Below are 24,570 nucleotides of genomic sequence, written 5' to 3' on the forward strand. Positions count from 1 at the left end.
GTTGGACATCACAAATCCATGGGCATTTGCAGCTATAACAGCCTCCAGGGCTTTTTTGAACTGTTTTGGTAGGCACTGAAGTTGGACAGAAAGGCCGGACAATCAATGTTTGAATTTATTCCAAGGTTGGTCACTGGGGTGAAGGTCAGCTCTTCCACACCAAACTCGTCAAACCATAGCAGGCAAAAAAGTCAAAAACTGTAGAGACTGAAGTGAGTTTCAGTTATTCTGCAAAACTTTTATTGAACAAAAGTCTTTTAATTCTCACCACACTGTCCTCACTCAGTACAGTAGAGTACCATTATGCTTGATCTAAACAATTCATATAAGCACCTAATCTTTTCTCTTTATATATATTTATGTTTATGTATATATGTACATACAGTGGAAAGAGGAATTAAATAACAATGTTCAATAACATTCAGACATCATAGCTTTAAAAAACCCTTAATCAACACTCTTAATGGTAAACAGACAGACATGGCAAAGGTAAAAGAACAAAATCAGTTTATTAAGATTTATTTATCTTAAATTAGTGTTTACAATCAGCAAGGTGAAGGTTATTGGAGAAGACTGTGTGTGTGAGGAGCTCTAAGACACTGAGCATAGCCACACTGCAGATAGGTGGCACATTTGGCTATAGACAGACACATTCAAACCAGTGGCTAGGCTAAGATGCTAAGCCCCTTGTTTTCCTGATGCATACTGATGCATGTAGCCCCTTTATAAAAACCCTAAACCTGAAGAAACCCTTGGGGTTAACTTTTCCTAGTGTTAGACGTATAAATACTAATAGTAGGAGCTAATGCAGCAAGGTTTACCGTATGCACTGTAGGTAAAAGCGGGAAAAGCTAAACAGTCTGAATGAGCGAGAACAGTTCAGTCTACGGTTAACTAGAAAGATTTGGGGTAATTTTAGTGCAGCATATATGCAAAATGCTAATGCAGCTGGCAGACTAATTATTTAAAGCCTAGTGCACACTAAATGATTTTCAATATTTCACAATTGCTTTTTTCGTCGAGTGCTTCAGTGGGCCAACACCGAAAGTGCCGGTTGAAAGAATACAGAGAGCAAAGCGTGTTCCTCTGTTTGTGCTAAAGCTCTCTGTAAAAATCAACTTCTGTCTAGCGGAAAGAAGCAGGCAGTGGCCTCGTTCTCGTGCATCATCTTACACTACATAACTAACTGACTGAATAGCTTCTGATCAGTCTATTTGTGAACGTAGAGGTGCATACAGTAAACAGTTCCTCACAGATTTGAGTCTTGCACTACATTATATTTCGGTCAGTTAAAGAAATCAGTACATCTCACTAAGAAGGCATTATTTATCATTTTTGGCATTGTTTAGACTGGGAAAACAGAGGAATTAAAGTGTTAAAAATCATAAACTTTAACGTAGTGTTAACCATTTACATTGTTTTTTTTATTATCAGTGGTGCTGCTGCCACACATAAGGTGACAGGCTGTGTCTCAAATTTCATTCCACTTCCAAACAAAAATTATTTTGACAATTTAACAACCATTATTCAATCTGCTGCTGTCAAATCATCTCCCTCTCACAGTTTTACTCTATATGCTGCTTAGTGCAACTGTTACACTTAGTCATTGGAACAGCTCTTGTTAACGTCATTAACAACGTTCAAAAAAAATATTGGAGCTTCATTATAAACTTCATGACAACTTAGAATTTAGGAAATCTTGGAACTCAATCACAAGTCAGATTCAGTTGATAATACTTTGGATTGTGGGTTTAGACTGGAAAACTGGCTGTAAATCATAAAGTGTGCACTGAAAAAAGTACAGGCAGAGTTTGGGCTATGTCCCATTATGCAGCTCATGCACTACCCCTAAAACAGCACATGAAACATTGCTTACTGGTACGAAAAGGAGCTGAGCGTCTCGTGGCATGCTATGAGCACAGACAATTCTCTGCTACTGTTGGCCTGATATGTTTAATAATATTAATGCACAGAGTGAAATATCTAAAACAGTCGGGGTTGGAGTGTGACGGGTTGCAGCTATTGATGAACGAAGAGCAGTCAGCCAAAGGCAAAGAGTGCAATCGATGGTCACTTAATAAAGGTGCCCACAAGCCATTTGAATCTCAGAAGCAGGACACACGCCTGAATTTACTTTTTAAAAACAGGAACATGGGTGATGATTAAATTCAAATAAAATACAGATTCTGTGTGTAAACGTCTAGCTGAAAGCTTCGAAAGCTAGCTTTGAACAAAAATATTCTCTTTTCTCGCAAGAGGTTCCTGCCCTCCAGTCCCAGGGCTTAAATCAAGTCCCCCATTAGACAGGTACAGATGATTAAAAAACAAAACAAGCAAAGAAATGAGGAATAGGAAAGAAAATGCAATGCAACAAGTCAACTGTGGGCTGATGAGAAATTTCCTGTAGGAGAGAGCCGACTTCAGGCAAGAGGTTTGACCAGGTACAGTTTGTCTCCCTGTTCACTGGTGAAGATGGGAGCTTTTTTATAATGTTCCACCAACTCATCCATACTGGTAAAGCGCCGCTGACCAATGCAGTAGACTCCCTCCTGCGACTGCACCTTAAAGTGCTTATTCTTCCCCACTGCTTTCAAAGAGACGGAGAAATCGCTCGGCTAAAAATGAGACGAGAGGAAAAGAGAAAGTTTAATATTCAACATTTAGATGAAATCAAATCCAATCTAAATGCCAAATTGAAATCTGTTTTATCATTTAAAGATTTTGAGACATTTGAGTCATTCATGCCTTTATTACGTCACGCCTTGATTATTGTAATTCACTTTACACGGGTGTTTGTCAGTCTTCTTTGACCCGGTTGCAGCTTGTCCAAAATGCCGCCGCTACATTGCTTACTGGTACGAAAAAACGTGAACACATTACACCTGTCATGGCCTCCCTACATTGGCTCCCTATCAAATATGGGGTCCAATTTAAAATTTTACTCTTTGTATTTAAGGCACTCCACTGTATGGCCCCATTGTACATCATTGACATGTTATGTCCTTATAAGGCACAAAGGACACTCCGATCTTCAAACAAATCTTTACTAAATGTACCTCAGTCTCGCTTAAAACCCAAGGGTGACTGTGCTTTCTCAGTCGCTGCTCCCAGACTGTGGAATTCATTACCTCCTGGTATTTAATCCCAGACTTCAATTGATGCTTTTAAAACGTGTCTTAAGGCCGCTCAGGTAGCGCAGCGGTGAAACACACGCTGTTCACCAGAGCTGAGATCTCGAATACATCGTATCGAATCTCGGCTCTGCCTTGCCGGCCGAGTGGCTACATGAACAACGATTGGCCTTTTGTTTAGATAAGGGGCGGGACTAAAGCCGGATTTGGTCTCTCTCTCAGACTAGTGCGATTACGACCTTTGCTGGCTGGTTGGTGGCGCCTGCAGGGAGATGGGGAAGGAGTGCGGTAGGGGGTGTGGCCCTCCGTGCACAGCGCTGTACCGCACTGCGCTCGTCAAGTGTAGGTGATAAGATGTTCGATTGCTGTGCACGTGTCGGAGGGGGCGTGGAGCAGCCTCGTCCTCCCCAATCAGGAGCAGGGACCAGCATTAGTGAGAGGATGATTGACAGGTAGAAATTGGATGCGCTAAAGTGGGAGAAAAAAAAAAACTTGTCTTAAAACCTACCTTTGCTCTCTGACATATGAAGATGATTAACCAGGTGTTTCTTTTACTCCTGCTGTTTTATTTTTTTGTATGTTCTATATTTATTAATCTAACAATGTACATTTATAAATTTATATATAAGGTGTAGCCTAGTGGTTAAGGTACTGGTCCAGTAATCAGAAGGTTACCAGTTCAAGCCTCACCAATGCCAGGTTGCCACTGTTGGGCCCTTGAGCAAGGCCCTTAACCCTCAATTGCTTAGACTGTGTACTGTCACAGTACTGTAAGTCGCTTTGGATAAAGGTGTCTGCTAAATGCCGAAAATGTAATGTAAATGTAAATATATATTTCTTTTATTGTTGTATTCTGCTGTACAGCACTTTGGTTAGCTTCGGCATTTAAATGTGCTTTATAAATAAATTGAATTGAATTGAAATTTTAAAAAGAAATAAACTGTATTATTAAGCCTTTACCACACGGTGGCAGCAGTAACATACACAATCCTCAGGTTTTTACCGAAGGGTTTGAAAAGAATCAGAATTAGAATTAGCTTTACTGGCCAGGTATGCTAACACACAAGGAATTCATTATCAGCTGTTGCTAACTCTCGACAATATAAATACAATAGTATAGATTATTTACGAGCTTAAACAAATTTACATTTCTGTTTAGCAGTTTTACAAAGTTCTATTCCTAAAAGCTTATTACTCCAGAGTTGCAAATGTTTTTACTCCTCTGTCCACACCTAGCTAAGCCTCTGAGCTATTTATTGAGCATTAAAAGCTGTAATTAATTGTGTGGAGATGGAAAACCTTGAAACTCTGGAAAACATAAGACCTTCAGAACCTTCTGTTAAGAAACACTAACTGCTTTATTCTAAACAGGTTCACAGCAGGTCACATCTATAGACCATATTAGGTGCACGTTTCTGTAAGAATCCACCTCCTTGTTTCTACACTCACTGTCCGTTTTATCGCCTTCACTTACCATATAGAAGCACTTTGTAGTTCTACAATTACTGACTGTAGTCCATCTGTTTCTCTGCATGCTTTGTTACCCCCCTTTCATGCTGTTCTTCAATGGTCAGGACTGTCCCAGGACCACTACAGAGCAGGTATTATTTAGGTGGTGGGTCATTCTCAGCACTGCAGTGACACTGGTGGTGGTGAGTTAGTGTATGTTGTGCTGGTATGAGTGGATAAGACACAGCAGCGCTGATGAAGTTTTTAAACACCTCACTGTCACTGCTGGACTGAATAGTCCAGCAACCAAATATATATCCAGCCAACAGCGCCCCGTGGGCAGCGTCCTGTGACCACTGATGAAGGTCTAGAGAATGACCAACTCAAACAGCAGCAATAGATGAGCGATCGTCTCTGACTTTACATCTACAAGGTGGACCAACTAGGTAGGAGTGTCTAATAGAGTGGACAGTGATTGGACACGGTATTTAAAAACTCCAGCAGTGCTGCTGTGTCTGATCCACTCATACCAGCACAACACACACTAACACACCACCACCATGTCAGCATCACTGCAGGGCTGAGAATGATCCTCCACCTAAATAATATCTGCTCTGTGGGGGATTGAAGAACAGGGTGAAAGCAGGTTAAAAAAGTATGTAGAGAAACAGATGGACTAAAATCAGTATTTGTAGAACTACAAAGTGCTTCTATGTGGTAAGTGGAGCTGATAAAATGGACAGTGAGTGTAGAAACAAGGAGGTGGTTTTAATGTTATGGCTGATCTGTGTAAGTACAACAGGAAGAAACACTGTGGGTAAATTTGCAATGCATATGTACTGAAGGTGGTTAAATACTTGTTTACACAGCTCCGTGGTTTCACAGTGTGTTTATTACACACCCTATTTCCAGAGAAGTTGGGACCTTTTGGAAAACGCAGTAAACAGAATAATCTGTGACTTGCTAATACTCTTGAATCTATTTAACTGATAAAAGTAGAAAAAAAAAAATCAAATCTGATCAACTTCTTTGTACAAGGGATTTTCAAAAAGTTTCCGCACTTTTATTTTTTTGTTGGAAATGTTGAGGGCAGGAGGAGTAGTAATTGGTCGTGTCTGAGAGACTCGGAGAGAGTTTAGTCTGGATTTAGCGCCATCTGATTTCCACCTTTTTGAAAGCTTTAAGGCAGGGGTCCTCAAACTTTTTAACCAAAGGGCCAGATTACTGTTCTTCAGTGTTTCGGGGGGCCGGACCGCAGGTGAAATAGTAAACACACCCAAAAAAGCTATTTACTATGTATACTGGATGTATTGTCTGTGCTTTGTATAATTGTAGTTCATAATGATAATGCAGAAATTTTATTTATTTTAATAATTTCCATTATCCTACTTCATACAGTGTTTCCTTAAAAAATCAGTGTGAACTGTGAGCCTGCTTTTGCCTGACGACAGTAAGCGTCAGGTTCCATATTTGTTACTGCCAGTCATAATAGCTAATAAATGTTGATCAGTGAGTCTGGATCTGGTTGGAGATTTAAGGTATTTCAACTTCGAAAAAGTCTGCTCACAGATGTAGATGCTGTCGAAAACGGTAGTTACTTTGAGTGCATGTTTTATTGAGATCGGGGAGCAATGGAAAGAGAAGCATAAAAATTAAACAACGTGCTTGAGTTTTGATTTTGGATGCATAAATGCGTTGATCTCCGGGAGCAGGTCGTTAAAACATTTCAAAACTCGCCCCGACTCAGCCAGCGGATCTCAGTAAAGCACATCTTCAGCTCAGACAAGAATTCCTGAAACTGCCTGTAGTTAAGAGCATTAGCTTTAATGAAATTAACACAGGACACGAGGATTTTCATAACGAAATCCCACTTAACTGCTTCGCAACACAGTTCAGTGGCTGCGGTCACTCGTCTCTCTATTGATGCGCCAATCACTCCCCTCATGCTTGGAGCGCCACCCGTTGGATCGCTGCCGTATAATCTACTGAGACTCAGGGTGGCCAATTTTTGTTTCCTCTGTTATTTTTTCCCCCGTTATAATACTGTGAGTTCGAAGATGAACAGTGGCCAGACAACACGTATTGCTGCTGTGGTTAAAGGGGCCGGTAAATTAAAGCATCGGGCCGTAGTTTGATGACCCCTGCTTTAAGGGGAGGAAGATTTTCATGTGATGATGAAGCAGCGGTGCGTCAGGTGCTACACGCTCAACCAAAAACATTTTTTGCAGATGGCATTTAAAAGTTGGTACGGCGCTGGAAAAACACATTGGAAAATGAATATGTAGAAAAGTGATGTCATTTGTTTAAAAAATTCTAATAAAGTAAAAAGAAAAAGTGCAGAAACATTTTGACGAACACTTGTATGTTGTACATACAGTTTAAACACATTTAGAATTGGATGCCTGCAACAGGCATTTCTGCATAAAATTGATAAACAGCTTTCTCTTTGTGTAAAAGAGTTTGAAAATGCATTTCTTGATGCAGCGGTGGACTGCGTTAGGTGACAATGGTTTTCTGAAGTATTTCCGAGCCCATGTGGCTATATTTATCACAGTAGCATGATGGTTTCTCATGCAATGCCATTTAAGAGCTCAAACGTTACACACATTCAACACACGTTGGTTTCTGGCTTTGCCCTACATGGACTGAGATCTCTTCAGATTTTCTGAATCTTTTTACAATATTATGAACAGTAGATGGTAAAGGACTAAATGATTTGCAATCTTGCACTGATGACCAATTAGCAATCATGGTGAGCCACGACCCATTATTGCTCATAAAGACTGATCCTTTGGTGGATCCTCCTTTTTTACCCAACCATGATTCACCTGTTAGCAATTCATCTGCTTATTGTGGAACTCCAACTTGAATATTATATAAACTTTTTTACTCTTACTTTGCGTTTCTATTTAGAAAATACAATGAAGTTTAGTAGTTGCCACCATTACTCTTTTTGGCTTAGTAAAACCACACATCAGTGACTTTCTTATAACTGCTTCCAGTTGTGCAGAAAACCACTCTGAATATTAAAAGCATTTTCTTCCACTGGCTCAATACTTACCGAAGATTCGCTGTCTCGTATCAGGAAGTCTCCCTCCACTCCTCGCTCATTTAGTGCGGACTCTGCCTGCTGTCGTGTTACGTTGCCGTAGTACCACTCCTTGCCGGCAAACCTGCCCGAGCGCGAGGGACCCAGGTGATTGACAAGTGACGAGGCAGTGCCGGAGGCGGAGCCCTTTATAGTTGGCCCGTCGCTCAGCACCACCACATAGTTCTTGGGCACCAGGCCCATTACACCTCTGCTGTTCCTACACCTCCACCACTCGGGGTCGTTCTCGGGTTTCTCCACTACCTCCATGATCTCGCCCTTCTCAAAGTTCAACTCCTCGTCAGTAACTGAGCTGAATGGATACAGAGTCTGGACCACGTGGAGCACCAAGTTTCCTGTAGCCACCGGACGACCGTTGGCCAGTCCCGTCCCCTGGCCTGCTCGCAGGGAGCGAAAGCCCCCCAGTGTGTCCCCTGCAAAACCTGCATTTGTGTCTGCATAGGCCGGCTCTTCACGGACGTAATTTGAAGGGAACCAGCCCACGCGGCCACAGTGGCTCCCCCTCCACCAGCCGTCGCTGCATTTTTCCATCACCACCACCTGATCTCCTTTAACTAAACTTAACTCATCGTCGCGCTCCGCTGTGTAGGAGAACTTCACAATTGCAGGAATGTTTAGGTCGTAGATCCGTTCGGCTCCTCCACCACCGCCTCCTGCACTCCCGTTCGAGGGGTATTCTGCATCCGTGCTGGGTGTCGGAGAGGAGTCACGAACACTTGTCTTTCTTTTCGTTTTGCCGAGACCTAAAGAAGACAACATGGAGAGTGAGGGGTTAGTTAGAAGAGATGCTGAGTCAAACACCTGGGTGGCCTAATTAACTAAGAAGCTTTGAGACCTGCACTATACACTGATCAGCAATAACATTAAAACAACCTTGTTTCTACACTCACTGTCCATTTTATCAGCTCCACTTACCATATAGAAGCACTTTGTAGTTCTACAATTACTGACTGTAGTCCATCTGTTTCTCTGCATACTTTTTTAGTCTAATTTCACCCTGTTCTTCAATGGTCAGGACCCCCACAGGACCACCACAGAGCAGGTATTATTTAGATGGTGGATGATTCTCAGCCCTGCAGTGACAATGACATGGTGGTGGTGTGTTAGTGTGTGTTGTGCTAGTATGAGTGGATCAGAAACAGCAGAGCTGCTGGAGTTTTTAAATACCGTGTCCACTCACTGTCCACTCTATTAGACACTCCTACCTAGTTAGTCCACCTTGCAGATGTAAAGTCAGAGACCATCGCTCATCTATTGCTGCTGTTTGAGTTGGTCATCTTCTAGACCTTCAGCAGTGGTCACAGGGCGCTGCCCACGGGGCGCTGTTGGCTGTATATTTTTGGTTGGTGGACTATTCTCAGTCCAGCAGGGACAGTGTGATGTTTAATAACACCATCACCAGTGCTGTGTCTGATCCACTCATACCAGCACAACACACACTAACACACCACCACCATGTCAGTGTCACTGCAGTGCTGAGAATGATCCACCACCAAAATAATACCTACTCTGTTGTGGTCCAGGGAGAGTCCTGACCATTGAAGAACAGGGTGAAAGGGGGCTAACAAAGCATGCAGAGAAACATATGGACTATAGTCAGTAATTGTAGTAAAGTGCTTCTATATGGTAAGTGGAGCTGAAAAAATGAACAGTGAGTGCAGAAACAAGAAGGTGGTTTTAATGTGATGGCTGATCAGTGTATGTAATAGAGTAATAGTGTAATAAAGGGCAGTTGTAGAAGAGCAGTTAAGGTACTGGACTAGTAACTAAGAGGTCGCTGGTTTAAGCCCCACCATTGCCTGGCTGTCATTGTTGGGCCCTCGAGCAAGGCCCTTAACCCTCAATTCCTTAATATCCCGTCACTGTACTGTAGGTCGCTTTGGATAAAATGATTTAAAGGCATAAAAATCTCTCAACTACTAACATCACACTATATAGCTTTACATACGAAACTACTACATACTGCAACCTAACAGGAGCATTATCCTACTTCTCAAGGATTCGTTTTTTGTTTGTTTTAAGGTCACAACATCTCACATTGTTCAACATTGAAGTGATACAACAAAGCTGGTGCTCTGACAATAGGGTGGGAAGAATATAAATAAGCCTGCAGGCTAAACAAGAGGCTGAGTAACTTGTTTTCTAAAAGCAGATTCAAGTCTTTTGACCAGTACCAAAGCAAAGCCAAACAAATACAAAACACATAACCTTTACAAATGAAAAGCATGTCTGTTGTTTCCGGAAGGTCTTTATGCCAGTCATGTTTGTTTGGTCTGAACACCATTGCATGTCAAAGACCCCAATGCTAGACCCGCATCCTAGGAGTTTATTGCAACAATTATTTATTGTTAACAAACTAATCAAATTTATTTTTGATGTTTTTTAAAAATATGACAAAGTGTGCAATCAACAACCTTAAAAGTTGCTCATTTGTTTAGTTTTTACCTTTCAAAACTGAAACATACTATAAAAAAGTGACTATGTTCATGCTTAGCACAATTGTACAGTAGTTTGCAATATTTGGATGACTGTGTACGGTGGTGTACTATTCATACACCGATCAGCCATAACATTAAAACCACCTCCTTGTTTCTACACTCACTGTCCATTTTATCAGCTGCATTTACCATACAGAAGCACTTTGTAGTTCTACAATTACTGACTGTAGTCCAACTATTTTTTTCCACATACCTTTTTAGCCTGGTCTCACCCTGTTCTTCAATGGTCAGGACCACCACAGAGCAGGTATTATTTAGGTGGTGGATGATTCTCAGCACTGCAGTGACACTGACATGGTGGTGGTGTGTTAGTGTGTGTTGTGCTGGTATAAGTGGATCAGACACAGAAGTGGTGTTTTTAAATACCGTGTCCACTCACTGTCCACTCTATTAGACACTTCTACCTAGTTGGTCCACCATGTAGATGTAAAGTCAGAGACGATCGCTCATCAATTGCTGCTGTTTGAGTTGGTCATCTTCTAGACCTTCATCAGTGGTCACAGGACGCTGCCCACAGGGCGCTGTTGGCTGGATATTTTTGATTGGTGGACTATTCTCGGTCCGGCAGTGACAGTGAGGTGTTTAAAAACTCCAGCAGCGCTGCTGTGTCTGATCCACTCATACCAACACAGCACACTAACACACCACCACCATTAAAGAACAGGGTGAAAGCAGGCTAAAAAAGTATGTAGAGAAATAAATGGACTACAGTCAGTAATTGTAGAACAACAAAGTGCTTCTATATGGTAAGTGGAGCTGATAAAATGGACAGTGAGTGTAGAAACAAGGAGGTGGTCATAATGTTATTCCTGATCGGTGTATTATAAATGCACAATCCTGACGTTTTATTAGTTTCAGAATCACTCCTAGTCTAGACGTTTTTGTTTTCGCCGTTATTATGTGACTAGGACTTCAACAATGTCTAGTTTTAACTTCTTCTTGCTAAATTATCCTTAAACACTAGGTTGTGTTGCATATAAAAAAACATTTCAGGTAGGCATTTCTAAAGGCCGAGAAATGTAAATTGTATTAAAAAAATAGCAGACATAGCTTATCCAAAGTGAAAAATGGCTACACTGTTTAAAAGCAGCTGAATGCTTGCCAGCACAGTGTGAATTATACAGTGAGTTGGGATATGAATATAAATATCTTCCATATTAATGCCTGGAAGGATCGATTACAGACACCTCTAAAGTGGACCATACAATTTCTAGTCTCGTCTGCTTGCCTTCGCTTTCATTATTGGTCGCGTCTTTATTAAGGTTGCATTTGCACAAGCCAGAGAAGGCACTGCATGTTAATGCAAGTAGCTAACTATCTAGCCTGGTTTTTTTTCTATTCATTCATGCATTCTTTCCCCTTTTTCTTACGATTTAGCATAGCCAATTAATCTTCCACTGCTGGGGAACCTGATTGCATTTGGGGAGGGTGTATTTTGCCTGCTCTACGCTCCTTCCGACAAGTACGCAGTCCTCAAGCCCTTCTTTTTCGCCCATGCTTTGGTGGATACACACATGAGGCTCATTCACTTCTGCACAGTTGACTCGGTCTGCTAACCAGAGTATTTACACAGCATTTAAAGACCCCACCCACTTACTCCGGCTTTTTCCCACCCTGCAGACTCGGTAGCCAATTGTGCCCGCTAAATGGCGCCCAGCAGAGTAGCAGAGTAGCCTGTTTAAAACTATTTATTGCCGTTTAAGTTTCTAAATATAATTGTGTTAACCACATACTGATACCTGCTAACATTTGCTAGTTTCTAAGTTTTGCCAGAGGTTACAGATTAGCCAACTAACAACTGTTGTTTTTACCTCTTTCTGGGGGTCCAAGTAATAATTAGGAGAGTCAGACCCTGCCATTCCCCTCTGTTATTTGAACCATGCTTGCCAGTCCTACATAAACACGTCACCTGTGATTATTTAAATCTTTGTATATGGGTCAGATAAAGTTCTTATGATAAGTAGGACACGTTCTGTTGTCAGGCAGTGGGAGGCAGGATCCTCACACACTCTCAGCTTACATTTGAAGTGATTTGCCTTTGCTCTCTACTTGAAGTACATAAGCTGCAAAAGAACACATATGGCGATGTGTGTGTATGTATGTGTGTAAGTACTCGTGAGTGTATGGGTCTAAAAAACCGGTGAGTGCTCTAGAGAGACACATTTTAAGTCATCCTATGCTTGCCCTTGAGAAGAAAGCTGTCTAAATTCTTAGATGTCTTAAAATGCTGCCTACTGAGGTGCCTTAATTCGAAACTATAATTTGACTGAATGACGAGGGAGCATCTGATGCTTTCTTAGTGGTGAAGGCAATCTCAGCATTCAGTGCCGTGCAGTGACAATTTAACTCTTTTCGTTACTCGGAGTGAGATGTTAGCTGGCATGTTAGCGGGTTGTGCCGCCCTTAGCCAATTGGTTTGAATGGTCTGAGGCTAGAGATGGGACGATCGATCGGCTATGAATCGGTATCGGCCGATTTTTAATCAAAATATGCTATCGGCGATCGGCGATATTTCCTAAAAGTAGCCGATTCGATCGTGTGATATATAAAGATCACGTTAAGTTAACAGCTCAGTGGATTGATCCAGACTTTGAGCTACGACGCGCCAACCATCACATCACCATTCATCAACCATCGTACAGAAACCATCGTGAAAGCTCTTCATGACCTAAAATAACATCATTAACGTTGTGCATCATACATACGATGTAATTTTGCTGATTGTAATATTTACTTTAAAAAGATAATTCAACCCGGTCACATCTGAGTCGATTCTATCAGCACGTTATATAAACTCCTGGTTCACTTTGGTAAATCGTAAGCGGTTCTTACTTGTGATGTAGATGAGAACAGAAAACGTTACAGAGCCAATCAGAGGCAAAAGTTTATTCATTACCAAATTCGTTAGTTCAGGATCATCTGCTAAACTTTTAGGGTAATCAGAACTTTTAGCTCCACAGACGGAACGAGTCTGACTCGGTGACCGCTCTGTGGTAATAGCGGTTTAATTAAGCTTTTTAATGAAGCTTTTTAATGTAAGAAAGTCACACAAAATGTTCTGTAGTAGCTGGTGTTTATTTAAAACCACAGCATTTATTAATAACAGTAAAAACGGAGAGAGAAACTTACGCGTCACATTCGACTCCTGAATCAGAATCATTTAAAGCGACACTGTGAACAAAGCGTTTTTTTAAAAGAAACACACACACGCTGTTGCTTTCGGTTTATTTTCACTGTGAGGCTCTTTTTAAGTTTTTTTCAGACTAAACTGGATAACATTAAACCTGTGTGTGTGTGTGTGGTCAGTTAGACTAATAAGATATGTCTCCTGTGGGTGAAAAAAATAATTGTTTGGTTACTTTATTATTTACTGCTGATTTTGCGCAAAAAATTGCATGTCACCCCCCCCCAACCCCCCCCCCGATCGAAATCGACTATCGTCCGATTGCCCTGAAAGGAGATCGGAGATCGCAATCGGTGCCAAAAACCCCGATCGTCCCATCTCTATGAGGCTAACTGTATTGGCCTAGTAAGCAACAACTGTGGCGATGTAATGATCGTAATTGCCATCTTAGTCAGGGGTTTTCAACCTTTTTGGACACGCGCCCCCCCTTCGTGTGCCAACCGTGAACTTGCGCCACGCCCCCTCCCCTTCGTCAACCACCGCACAGAAATCATTGAGAAAGCTTCTGACAAGCTAAAAGAACGTAATTAATGTTGTGCACATTATATAATTTTGCTGATTGAAAATATTATTTTAAAAAGATAATACAGTCCGACCCCATCTGAGCCGATTCTATCAGCACATTATATAAATTCGTGGTTCACTTTGGTAAATCATAAGCGGTTCTTGCTTTTTGATGTAGATGAGAGCAGAAAACGTTACTTCACAGAGTCAAGCATAGACAAAAGTTCATCAATTACTAAGTTGGTTAGTTGGGGATCATCTGCTCTGACTGAAAACGTTTAGCTCCACAGGCAGAACGACTCTGACTCTGTGGTAATACTCAGTATAATTAAGCCTGAGCTTTTTAAGGTAAGCGAGTCACACAAAATGTTCTGTAGTAGTTGGTGTTTATTTACAACCGCAACATTCATTATAACAGTAAACACGGAGAGATGACTGAGAAAAGAAACTTACGCTGCGCTTAAAATGAATTGACTGCCGAGTCACTTATAATCGATACTGTGAACAGAGCGTCTCTCTTAAAGACACAAACACGTCCTATAACAGCGGTCGTTGCTTTTGACACCGGTTATCGTCGCTGTGAGCCCTATTTTGAAGGTTTTTTTCTGACGGAACTGAATAACATTAAACGTGCGTGTGAGCGTGGTCAGTTAGAGTAATGAAATCTGTCTCCCGTGGGTGAAAAATTAATTGCTTTGGTTTTAGAAGTAAAAAAATCTCGTAATGCCACGCCCCCCGGTCAGGCACTCCCCCCCCCCCCCAGACAAGTACTCGCGCCCGACAGGTTGAAAACCCCTGGTCTAAGTAGTGCGTCTGAATAATCTGCCTTATGAGTTCGATGACTTAATATAATTCTCTCTACTTAGGCAGCTCACTAGGTTTTCAGACAGACCGTGTGCAGTGCATTATCTAGTAGGTTGTGCACAGTGAGTTGTGAGCTGCCAACACCTCAAATGCTTAATCTTCATCCTCTTTTGAACACGCCACCTAACAGCTGTACAAGCACCAGCCAGTGAAGCAGAAAAGAGTGGTATAGAAAGTGTCAGGTCTTCATTCTGACAAGCCCTCACACACAAGACAGAGCAGTCTATTTGACAGGCAGTGACCCGGAGAACACGTGTGGGTGCCGAGAAACGCTTAATGCCTGTCACAACTTTGAAAGAGTGTCACACAAGCTAAGAGGCTTTTACATTTGCACTTTTACTGCAAGTGAATTTGGTGCTATAGAATATTTTTGCTATACGTTTCTCCTGGGTGAATATAGTGTGGTAAACACATAGAAATGCTCCAATCCAGTTTTTATTTCCTTCAATATTGGGTATGAAGTATCAACTGATGAAGGGTACAAATTCCAGCTCCAACATACACTGATCAGCCATAACATTAAAACCACCTACACTCACTGTCCATTTTATCAGCTCCACTTACCATATAGAAGCACTTTGTAGTTCTACTATTACTGACTGTAGTACATCTATTTCTCTATATACCTTTTTAGACTGCTTTCACCCTGTTCTTCAATGGGGAGGACCCCCACAGGACCAAAACAGAGAGGGCACAGCAGTGACAATGACATGGTGGTGGTGTGTTAGTGTGTGTTGTGCTGGTATGAGTGGATCAGACACAGCAGTGCTGCTGGAGTTTTTAAATACCGTGTCCACTCACTGTCCACTCTATCAGACACTCCTACCTAGTTGGTCCACCTTGTAGATGTAAAGTCAGAGACGATCGCTCATCTATTGCTGCTGTTTGAGTTGGTCATCTCCTAGACCTTCATCAGTGGTCACAGGACGCTGCCCACAGGGTGCTGTTGGCTGTATATTTTTGATTGGTGGACTATTCTCAGTCCAGCAGTGACAGTGAGGTGTTTAAAAACTCCATCAGTGCTGCTGTGTCTGATCCACTCATACCAGCACAACACACACCAACACACCACCACCATGTCAGTGTCACTGCAGTGCCACGGATTAATCTGTTAGCACACCAGCGCTGAGATTCTGAGCTCAAGGGTTCGAATCTCGGCTCTGCTACCGGTCAGCTGGGCGCCCTCTAGCAGGCAAAGACTGGATTAAGGGGTGGGGTTGTGTAAGGACCTTGGTTGCCCAGGGCACCTGTAAATAAAGTGGAGGAGTGCATAGATCGGGGTGTGGCTCTTCGTATGCGAAGCCAACCTCAAGCGTAAATCCACCGAAGTATGGAGGAATAATGAGGGATTAGTGGACTGAGCACACATCGGAGGGAGTGTGTGTCAGCACCATGATACACTTGCATTAGCATCACATACACCACCATCTAATTACCGTCATTGTCCCCTATATTGACAGCCCTGACCTATCGAGGCATGGACTCCACTAGACCCCTGAAGGTGTGCTGTGGTATCTGGCACCAACATGTTAGCAGCAGATCTTTTAACTCCTGTAAGTTGTGAGGTGGGGCCTCCATGGATCAGACTTGTTTGTCTAGCACATCCCACAAACGCTCGATTGGATTGAGATCTGGGGAATTCAACACCTCAAATTTGTTGTTGTGCTCCTCAAACCATTCCTGAACCGTTTTTTCTTTGTGTCAGGGCTCATTATCTTGCTGAAAGAGGCCACAGCCATCAGGGAATACCGTTTCCATGAAAGGATGTACATGGTCTGCAACAATGCTTAGGTAGGTGGTACGTGTCAAAGTAACATCACAACAAACTGAGATGCACGATGTATTCTGACACCTTTCTATCAGAACCAGCATTAACTTCTAGCAATTTGAGCTACAGTAGCTCGTCTGTTGGATCGGACCACACGGGCCAGCCTTCACTTCCCACGTGCATCAATGAGCCTTGGCCGCCCATGACCCTGTCGCCGGTTTACCACTGTTCCTTTCTTGGACCACTTTTGATAGATACTGACCACTGCAGACCGGGAACACCCCACAAGAGCTGCAGTTTTGGAGATGCTCTGACCCAGTCGTCTAGCCATCACAATTTGGCCCTTGTCAAACTCAATCAGATCCTTACGCTCGCCCATTTTTCCTGCTTCTAACACATCAACCTTGAGGATAAAATGTTCACTTGCTGCCTAATATATCCCACCCACTAACAGGTGCCGTGATGAAGAGATAATCAGTGTTATTCACTTCACCTGTCAGTGGTCATAATGTTATGCCTAGTCAGTGTATATTATTACATATTATAATATTCCACTTTGGGAATTTAAAAAAACTGGAGACTGTGTGCAAGTAAGGTCGATCTAACTTTCTCTGTAATAGTTGTGCTGCTGTTCAAAACATCAAAAAATAAGACGCAGAATTTATTGATCTAGCTCAGTCAGGGCGTATGGCAGAGAAAAGCCTGCTGAGGGAGGAATTATCCCAGCAAAAACTGTTCACAGTTCAAACACAGCAGCAGTCAAAGACTCCCTCTATTAGTGCCATGTGAAGAAGTTTCTCAGGGAGTTACATGCAACTGTGAGCCTTCTGTTCACAGCGAACTAAGGCAGCAACAAAAACAAAACAAACGTCTTTAGGAACTCAAAAACAGAATCACGTCTCGGCAAGAGTATCGAATATGTGAGTTGAATTTTTGAGTAGCAGAGAATAGATATGATTGAAGAGGTAGTAAACATTAAATGTTCAAGTGTAGCTAAGTCAGAAATGTTCACAAGTCACAAAATACGAGTCCGAGTCGAGTCACGAGTCTTTAGGCTAGAGTCCGAGTCAGGTCACGAGTCAATATAATATACACAAAACATATATTGGAAATGTAGCGTAGAAATAAACAAATAATATGTAAGTTCAGATAAAAAACAACAACAGATTAGCGACTGTATTTAGCAGTTTTACTTCGTGCCTTTACTTTCCTAGGTACCAGTTAAAAGCTTAAACTGACTTCTGTTTTCACTGCAAATTACAGCACAGCGGCCAAAATACCAAACACAGCAAAAAATTCATAATACTGCTTACCTTACCATGTTCCAGATGCTATTAAATTTATAACCGTGTGTCCCATTAGGAATATAATCTGTTATTTTGTAAATGTGCTTATAACAAACGTTTCCCGGTTGTGAAGACTTACTTCTGTAAGTCGCTCTGGATAAGAGCGTCTGCTAAATGCAGAAAAAGTAAATGTAAATGAAGTAAAACACAAACTCGTTAGAAAGCCAATCAAGCGTTTTATTGACAATCATCTATGTGACGCTGCAAACTAAATACATGCAGATAACAGCATTTCTTACTAAAAATTACAATCAGAAGGTCTGATTGGTTCAGAAAGCGGTTCTTACAATCATTAGCGCCAATTCTGTAGGCACGTTCCATTCACATTATCTGTTACTGTGAAGTGCACTACGTAGGGTATTCCACCATTTTAAGTAGGGAGCGATGCTTCATCACTATGCCGGAAGCTGGCTGGAACATTTACCCATTGCGTCCGTTGCGGTTTAAAACGGCTGAAGCGTTATTAGAGAGCAGAAAATGAAACGATCAGAATGATGTTGGATCATGTATATATATATATATATATTTTTATTGTTGGACACAAGTCATTTCATGCGAGTCATGAGTCGAGTCCGACTCGAGTCTGAAGTCGCTGTGTGTGCAGTGCAGACTCGAGTCCCCATCTCTGAGCTAAGTGTATAAAAACCCAATGTCAGTGTTCTGCAAATTCTTATAGTCTTAGGTCACATTTCCTTGCTTCAGGGCAGATATTTACCATAAATTATGTACATAATTTATATACACATCCTTGTGAATATTCATGTTTGGGACACATCTGTATTGGTACCATTGTTATTCTGTCTAAGTAGAAGGTTACTAGTAGCCAAACCACTGCATTGTTTTAGTTTGTAAATCCTGTTCACAATTTGTGGTGCCCAAACCAGTCCTGGGAAGGGACCCCTGTATTCTTGACACATATGGTCGCTCTTTTTCATCCCTCACCTGCACTCAGGGCACTGGTGATTAAGACCGCTTACCTAAACTGTATTATTAAAGCTGTGCCACGTGTCTGAATCTCCACAGTTATCATTCAATAGTAGGTTCTGCTCCCATGAAACTGGGGCTTTGTCACAGCACACATAAACCCTCATTAACACACACACCAATTACAAGGGACAGTTCAGGAACACCGAGTACCCATCTACTGCATAGAACATGATATCAAATCCACCTGGGGATACAGTAATTGTATACTGACTGTTGGTAGTGGGACAAACACTGGCCTGCTATGATAAATCAGCACTGGATTCGATTTTCCCATCCCATTTACTAATGGATTTTATGTCGTGAACTAGTGTGTGTTGATCATTGATCTGGCAAAATGGAACACAAACTGTCCTTCTGTCCACTGATGTCGCCTCTGTGATGTTTTACATTGCTAAAAAACTGGTAATGTGCAATGTAGAAACAGTATTAGTGTAGCAAATGTAATTTTTTGTTGTTGTTTGTTGTTGGTAAACCAATATCCGACAAGCCTAGAGTGGCTATATAGAGATAAAGCTATAAAACAATTAAGTTTTAAATCAATGTACGTAGATTTTAATGCACAATCATTAGATACTGGCTGGCTTTACCATATTGCTAATAAAATGAAATAAAAAATAATAAATACACCAAGAAATGCACAGCCCCCCTCTTCTCGCCCTGCATTCTGCACAGGCGTCTCTTCCGCCAGTCAGGGTCCTTACACAGAGTATGAAGATCCACCCACCCATCCACACACAGTCCAGGTCATTCCCACCTGCAGATATGCTGGCCAATAAGTATCTGGCGCCCAGCAGACCGGTGGCCACGCCGAACAGAGGAGTTCAAAATCTCGGCGCTGGTGTGCTAGCAGAATATCCCGCTGCGCCAGGGTTTACTTATTTTTGCGAGTAGAATGATAAGGCTGTTAATAGTTTGACATTTATATTCCACACCTAATAGTAATAGGGCGGTACGCTGGCTGAGTGGGTAGCACTGTCGCCTCACAGCAAGAAGGTCCTGGGTTCGATCCCCAGTCTGGGTACTTTCTGTGCGGAGTTCGCATGTTCTCCCGTGTCTGCGTGGGTTTCCTCCGGGAGCTCCGGTTTCCTCCCACAGTCCAAAAACATGCAGTCAGGTTAATTGGAGACACTAAATTGCCTTATAAGTGAATGGGTGTGTGTATGTGTGTGTGTATGTGTGTCTGCCTTGCGATGGACTGGCTCCCCGTCCAGGGTGTTACTGTGTGCCTTGCACCCATTGAAAAGCTGGGATGGGCTCCAGCTCCAAACTCATAAGACGCTCAACGCACCTCTAAACTTCATGTTCATAAGCTACACCGAGCTTAAACAATTAGTCAGAACCTACATGAGAATAAATAGAGTTATTTAAATGAAGACTACAAGAAGGTGGGTCAAGTTGTGCCAACACAAACTAAAATGTAAGGCTGTACCTGTACTGACCACTCAGATCCAGCCCTCAGGATGATGTAAAGCTTTCCAAAGAGCAAACATCAGTTAAAAAGAGTTACTCTGTGTTAGCTGCCCTCCACCTACACAGCGAGCAAAACCAGACAAAAACTTCATTCTGCTGGTGGACTGGGTTAATTATGCATATAAACCCACAGACAGATGCGCATACACAGCGGAGATTTAAACATAGCCAATGTTCAATCAGGAAGGATAATAAGTGTAGGCCAGAAAGTCTCCAAAAGCTAACAAAGTGTACAGTCACGCTTGCTATTAAAGTAGTGTAAACAACATACAGTAGTGCAAAATAGCAAACATGTAAAATATATATATATATATAAAAAACGCTGTGGACTGATTTCTGAGCTGTGTCAAACCTTCATTATTTTAGGTTTATTTAATATATGACTTTCTATAATTTTGTGTTGTATCCAATTTTTGCCCATCAAGCATCCTCTCACTAATGCTGGTCCCTGCTCCTGATTGGGGAGGACGAGGCTGCTCCACGCCCCCTCCGACACGTGCACAGCAATCGAACATCTTATCACCTACACTTGACGAGTGAAGTGCAGTACAGCGCTGTGTACGGAGAGCCACACCCTCTTCCGCACTCCTTTCCCATCTCCGTGCAGGCGCCACCAACCAGCCAGCAGTGGTCGTTATCGCACTAGTCTGAGAGAGAGACCCCATCCGGCCTAATCCCACCTCTATCTGAACAACAGGCCAATCGTTGTTCATGTGGCTGCTCAGCCTCAGCCGGCAGGCAGAGCCGTGATTCCATACAATGTATTCGAGATCTCAGCTCTGGTGAACAGCGTGTGTTTATACTGCTACTCCACCTGAGCGGCAAAGATGTGTTTTATTATACAGACAGGGATGCCATGTAAAGTCCTGGGTACAAGAATTTTATCAGAGAGGGGGATTTTTTTGGCATATCTTTTAATTAAATAAAAGTAAATATCTGGTATAAAACTTGCACACTAATTTAAATGTATCTTTTAATAGACAACAGGTATTTATCTAGTCTAATAAGTCACTAATATTACTATCTGCCCTATCACAGCTTTTTACCAGATAAGATTGTATAATGGAACCTTTTTTCATTTATTGCTATCAAAAGCTATTAGGAAGTTTCTGCTCATTTAATCTCCAATTCTTTCATAGCTGCTAAAATTATCAATCACCTTAGGGTCCTGTATTTCACGACCCATTAACAAAATAGATTAACAATTTAACAGTCATCACTAGGAATAATAAAAAGCAGAGATAAAACAAGAGCAGCCTCAAAAGGCAAAACAAAAGTGATGTTGGGTCCCACGTGCATCGTCTGATAAGTGATACTGATCTGATACCAGAAACTGATCCAAGCTAATCACAAAACAATAAAGACACAAGTTTTGAAGTTTGAGATTAGAAGTATAGTTTGTTGTGCTTTTTGTTTGCTTATAAACAGAGTTGATTGCTTTATAATAATGACAAAAACTGTAGTCATGTTTGATTTGTCAAAGCTAAAAGTAGACGCAGCATGCATAATAGTGGGTATTAATTTGTATTGACGTGATATGTAAACTTAAAGCTTATTTAAAAAAAGAATTACAAGTAATTACAATTTTGTAGTAACATTTATTTGTGCTCACATTATAATTACAAATTTTTAAATAAAACCTGAAGGCATCTTGCTGAAAAGCAGATCGTTGAGAAAATATGTTTTCTTTAACAGTTCAGACTTTCAGCCTGCATAAAATATTATATAAGATGTTAAATAAATGTATATATACACTGATAACATTAAAACCACCTCCTTGTTTCTACACACAATGTCCATTTTATCAGCTCCACTTACCATATAGAAGCACTTTATAGTTCTACAATTACTGACTGTAGTCCATCTGTTTCTCTGCATGCTTTGTTAGCCCCCTTTCATGCTGTTCTTCAATGGTCAGGACTCTCCACAGGACCACTACACAGCAGATATTATTTGGGTGGTGGATCATTCTCAGCACTGCAGTGACAATTACATGGTGGTGGGGGCTAAGTGGGTAGCACTGTCGCCTCACAGCAAGAAGGTCCTGTGTTCGATCCCCAGGTGGGGTGGTCCAGGTCCTTTCTGTGTGGAGTTTGCATGTTCTCCACGTGTCTGCGTGGGTTTACTCCGGGTGCTCCCGTTTCCTCCCACAGTCCAAAGACATGCAAGTGAGGTGAATTGGAGACACTAAATTGTCCATGACTGTGTTTGATATAACCTTGTGAACTGATGAATCTTGTGTAATGAGTAACTGTCATGAATGTAACCAAAGTGTGAAACATGACAAAATCCTAATAAACAAACAAACAAAACATGGTGGTGGTGTGTTAGTGTGTGTTGTGCTGGTTTGAGTGGATCAGAAACAGCAGTGCTGTTGGAGTTTTAAAACACCTCACTGTCACTGCTGGACTGAGAATAGTCCACCAATCAAAATTATACCCAGCCAACAGCACCCCATGGGTAGCGTCCTGTGACCGCTGATGAAGATCTCAACAATGACCAACTCAAACAGCAGCAATAGATGAGCGATCGTCTCTGACTTTACATCTACAAGGTGGACCAACTAGGTAGGAATGTCTAATAGAGTGGACAGTGAGTGGACACGGTATTTAAAAACTCCAGCACAACACACACTAACACACCACCACCATGTCAGTGTCACTGCAGTGCTGAGAATGATCCACCACCTAAATAATACCTGCTCTGTGTTGGTTCTTTGGGGTCGTCACCATTGAAGAACAGAATGGGGCGTGTGTTAGTCACAGCTCTCCTCAGTCAGAGTGAAGGTCAATATTGGGATTTGGGGGAAAATTGGGGGAAAATGCATAAAAAAAACCACCACAGTTGCGGGTAAACAATCAACTACAGTTCACTTTCCAATAAGCCATATCAACCGGCTCAGCTTTAGCTTTGATAACTTCTAAAAAACTTAAAATGACAGTATATTGTTTTGTGTTTGTTATTAAAACTGTCATTACATGGATTTGAATTTTTTTTTTTTTCTTAATATCTACTTCAGATCCATATCGGTCAACTGGTTTTACCCATTTAACCAATATTTTGTAATCAGTCCTTAATGGATAAGTAAACATGTGCTTTGATCAACAGACCACCATCTTTAGAAGTCATGGTACCATTGATTTCTCATTGTCTGACAGATAAACATTGATTTATAGCTTCAGAAATCCTCTAATGACCAAGTAATAATTATCACAGTGCTTGAAATTCACAATTACCTTTCAGATACAGTATGCTGAAACCAGATACACCACCATTAAAAAGACTAAGGATGCAAATTTTGCCAATTTCTTTTAACCACTAACCGACCACTATTATTGATTGATTTACTGATTGATTACTTTATTGATCCCTAAGGGGAAATTGCAGTGTTACAGCAGCAATTCACAATCACAAGCATCACACAAACACGCCCATGCAGTGCAAAAGGAAATAAACAACATACTTAAAATAACATTTAAGAAAGTGTAATGTAATGTCAATTTGATTTAAGTGGATGTTAACTGTTAACCGATAAACTTAAAGTGAGCCAACCAGTAAAATAATAAACATACCACTGAGTTTAATATCAACAAGATTTTTACAAGCTTTTCCTGTGCTATGAGAGATAGTGAGGGTCAGTCACATTTCAGAGATCATTGTCAGCTGTTGCAAATGAATTAAAATGACATTTTTAAATGACACCATAATCAAACAATGACTTCTTGACTGTTTAATACTGATTAATTGATTAATCATAAAAAATCCTAGTCTAAAAATACCAGAATCCTCCAAAATAATTTCTAGTAAAGACTTTTATGATGTTGGCCTTAATATTCCATGCAATTAAAACTAAACTGTTATTCAAGGATACTGACACAGTACTGACCTCATAATAATAACCACAACTCTCTACAAGATATTTTAAATGTCAGACATCAATCCAGCATTTCCCCTGGTCACTTACCGAGAGTATCTTTCAGGTTCTTCACCAGCGAGGCTTTCTTCAGACTATTCTTGCGCTCGACGTAGTTGGACGGCACGTAGCCTGTTCGGTTGGAGGCATTGCGGACTCTCCACCATGTTTTGGAGTCGTCCAGAAGCCACAAGCGCTCGTTTTTTCGAATGTCAAGTTCCTGGTCCTGCTGAGCGGTGTAGTCCCACTTGGCTACAACAATCACCTCTTCTGTCATCTTTCATCGAGTCTCTTTGGAGCTGCAGGGAATGAGAGAAGAAGAATTGTTAAAAAGAAGTATTTGGTTT

The 24,570-nt window shown here is 41.4% G+C and overlaps 1 protein-coding gene across 2 annotated transcripts in view; it reads right to left on the reverse strand.

The window, feature by feature from the left end:
- Positions 1-213: 213 nt before the first annotated feature.
- nck2a (NCK adaptor protein 2a) overlaps positions 214-24,570 on the reverse strand; it is an 82,999-nt gene continuing 58,642 nt past the window's right edge. For both annotated transcript variants that reach the window (XM_063006211.1, XM_063006210.1), the window contains exons 2-4: positions 24,275-24,522; positions 7,642-8,432; positions 214-2,615 (exon numbers count right to left, since the gene is read on the reverse strand). In XM_063006211.1, the coding sequence (XP_062862281.1) occupies positions 2,421-2,615; positions 7,642-8,432; positions 24,275-24,500 (1,212 nt within the window). In that variant the 5' untranslated portion in view covers positions 24,501-24,522 and the 3' untranslated portion in view covers positions 214-2,420. The remainder of the gene's footprint in view (positions 2,616-7,641; positions 8,433-24,274; positions 24,523-24,570) is intronic.

This window comes from Trichomycterus rosablanca, chromosome 12, assembly GCF_030014385.1.
Source record: "Trichomycterus rosablanca isolate fTriRos1 chromosome 12, fTriRos1.hap1, whole genome shotgun sequence".
NCBI lineage: Eukaryota > Metazoa > Chordata > Actinopteri > Siluriformes > Trichomycteridae > Trichomycterus > Trichomycterus rosablanca.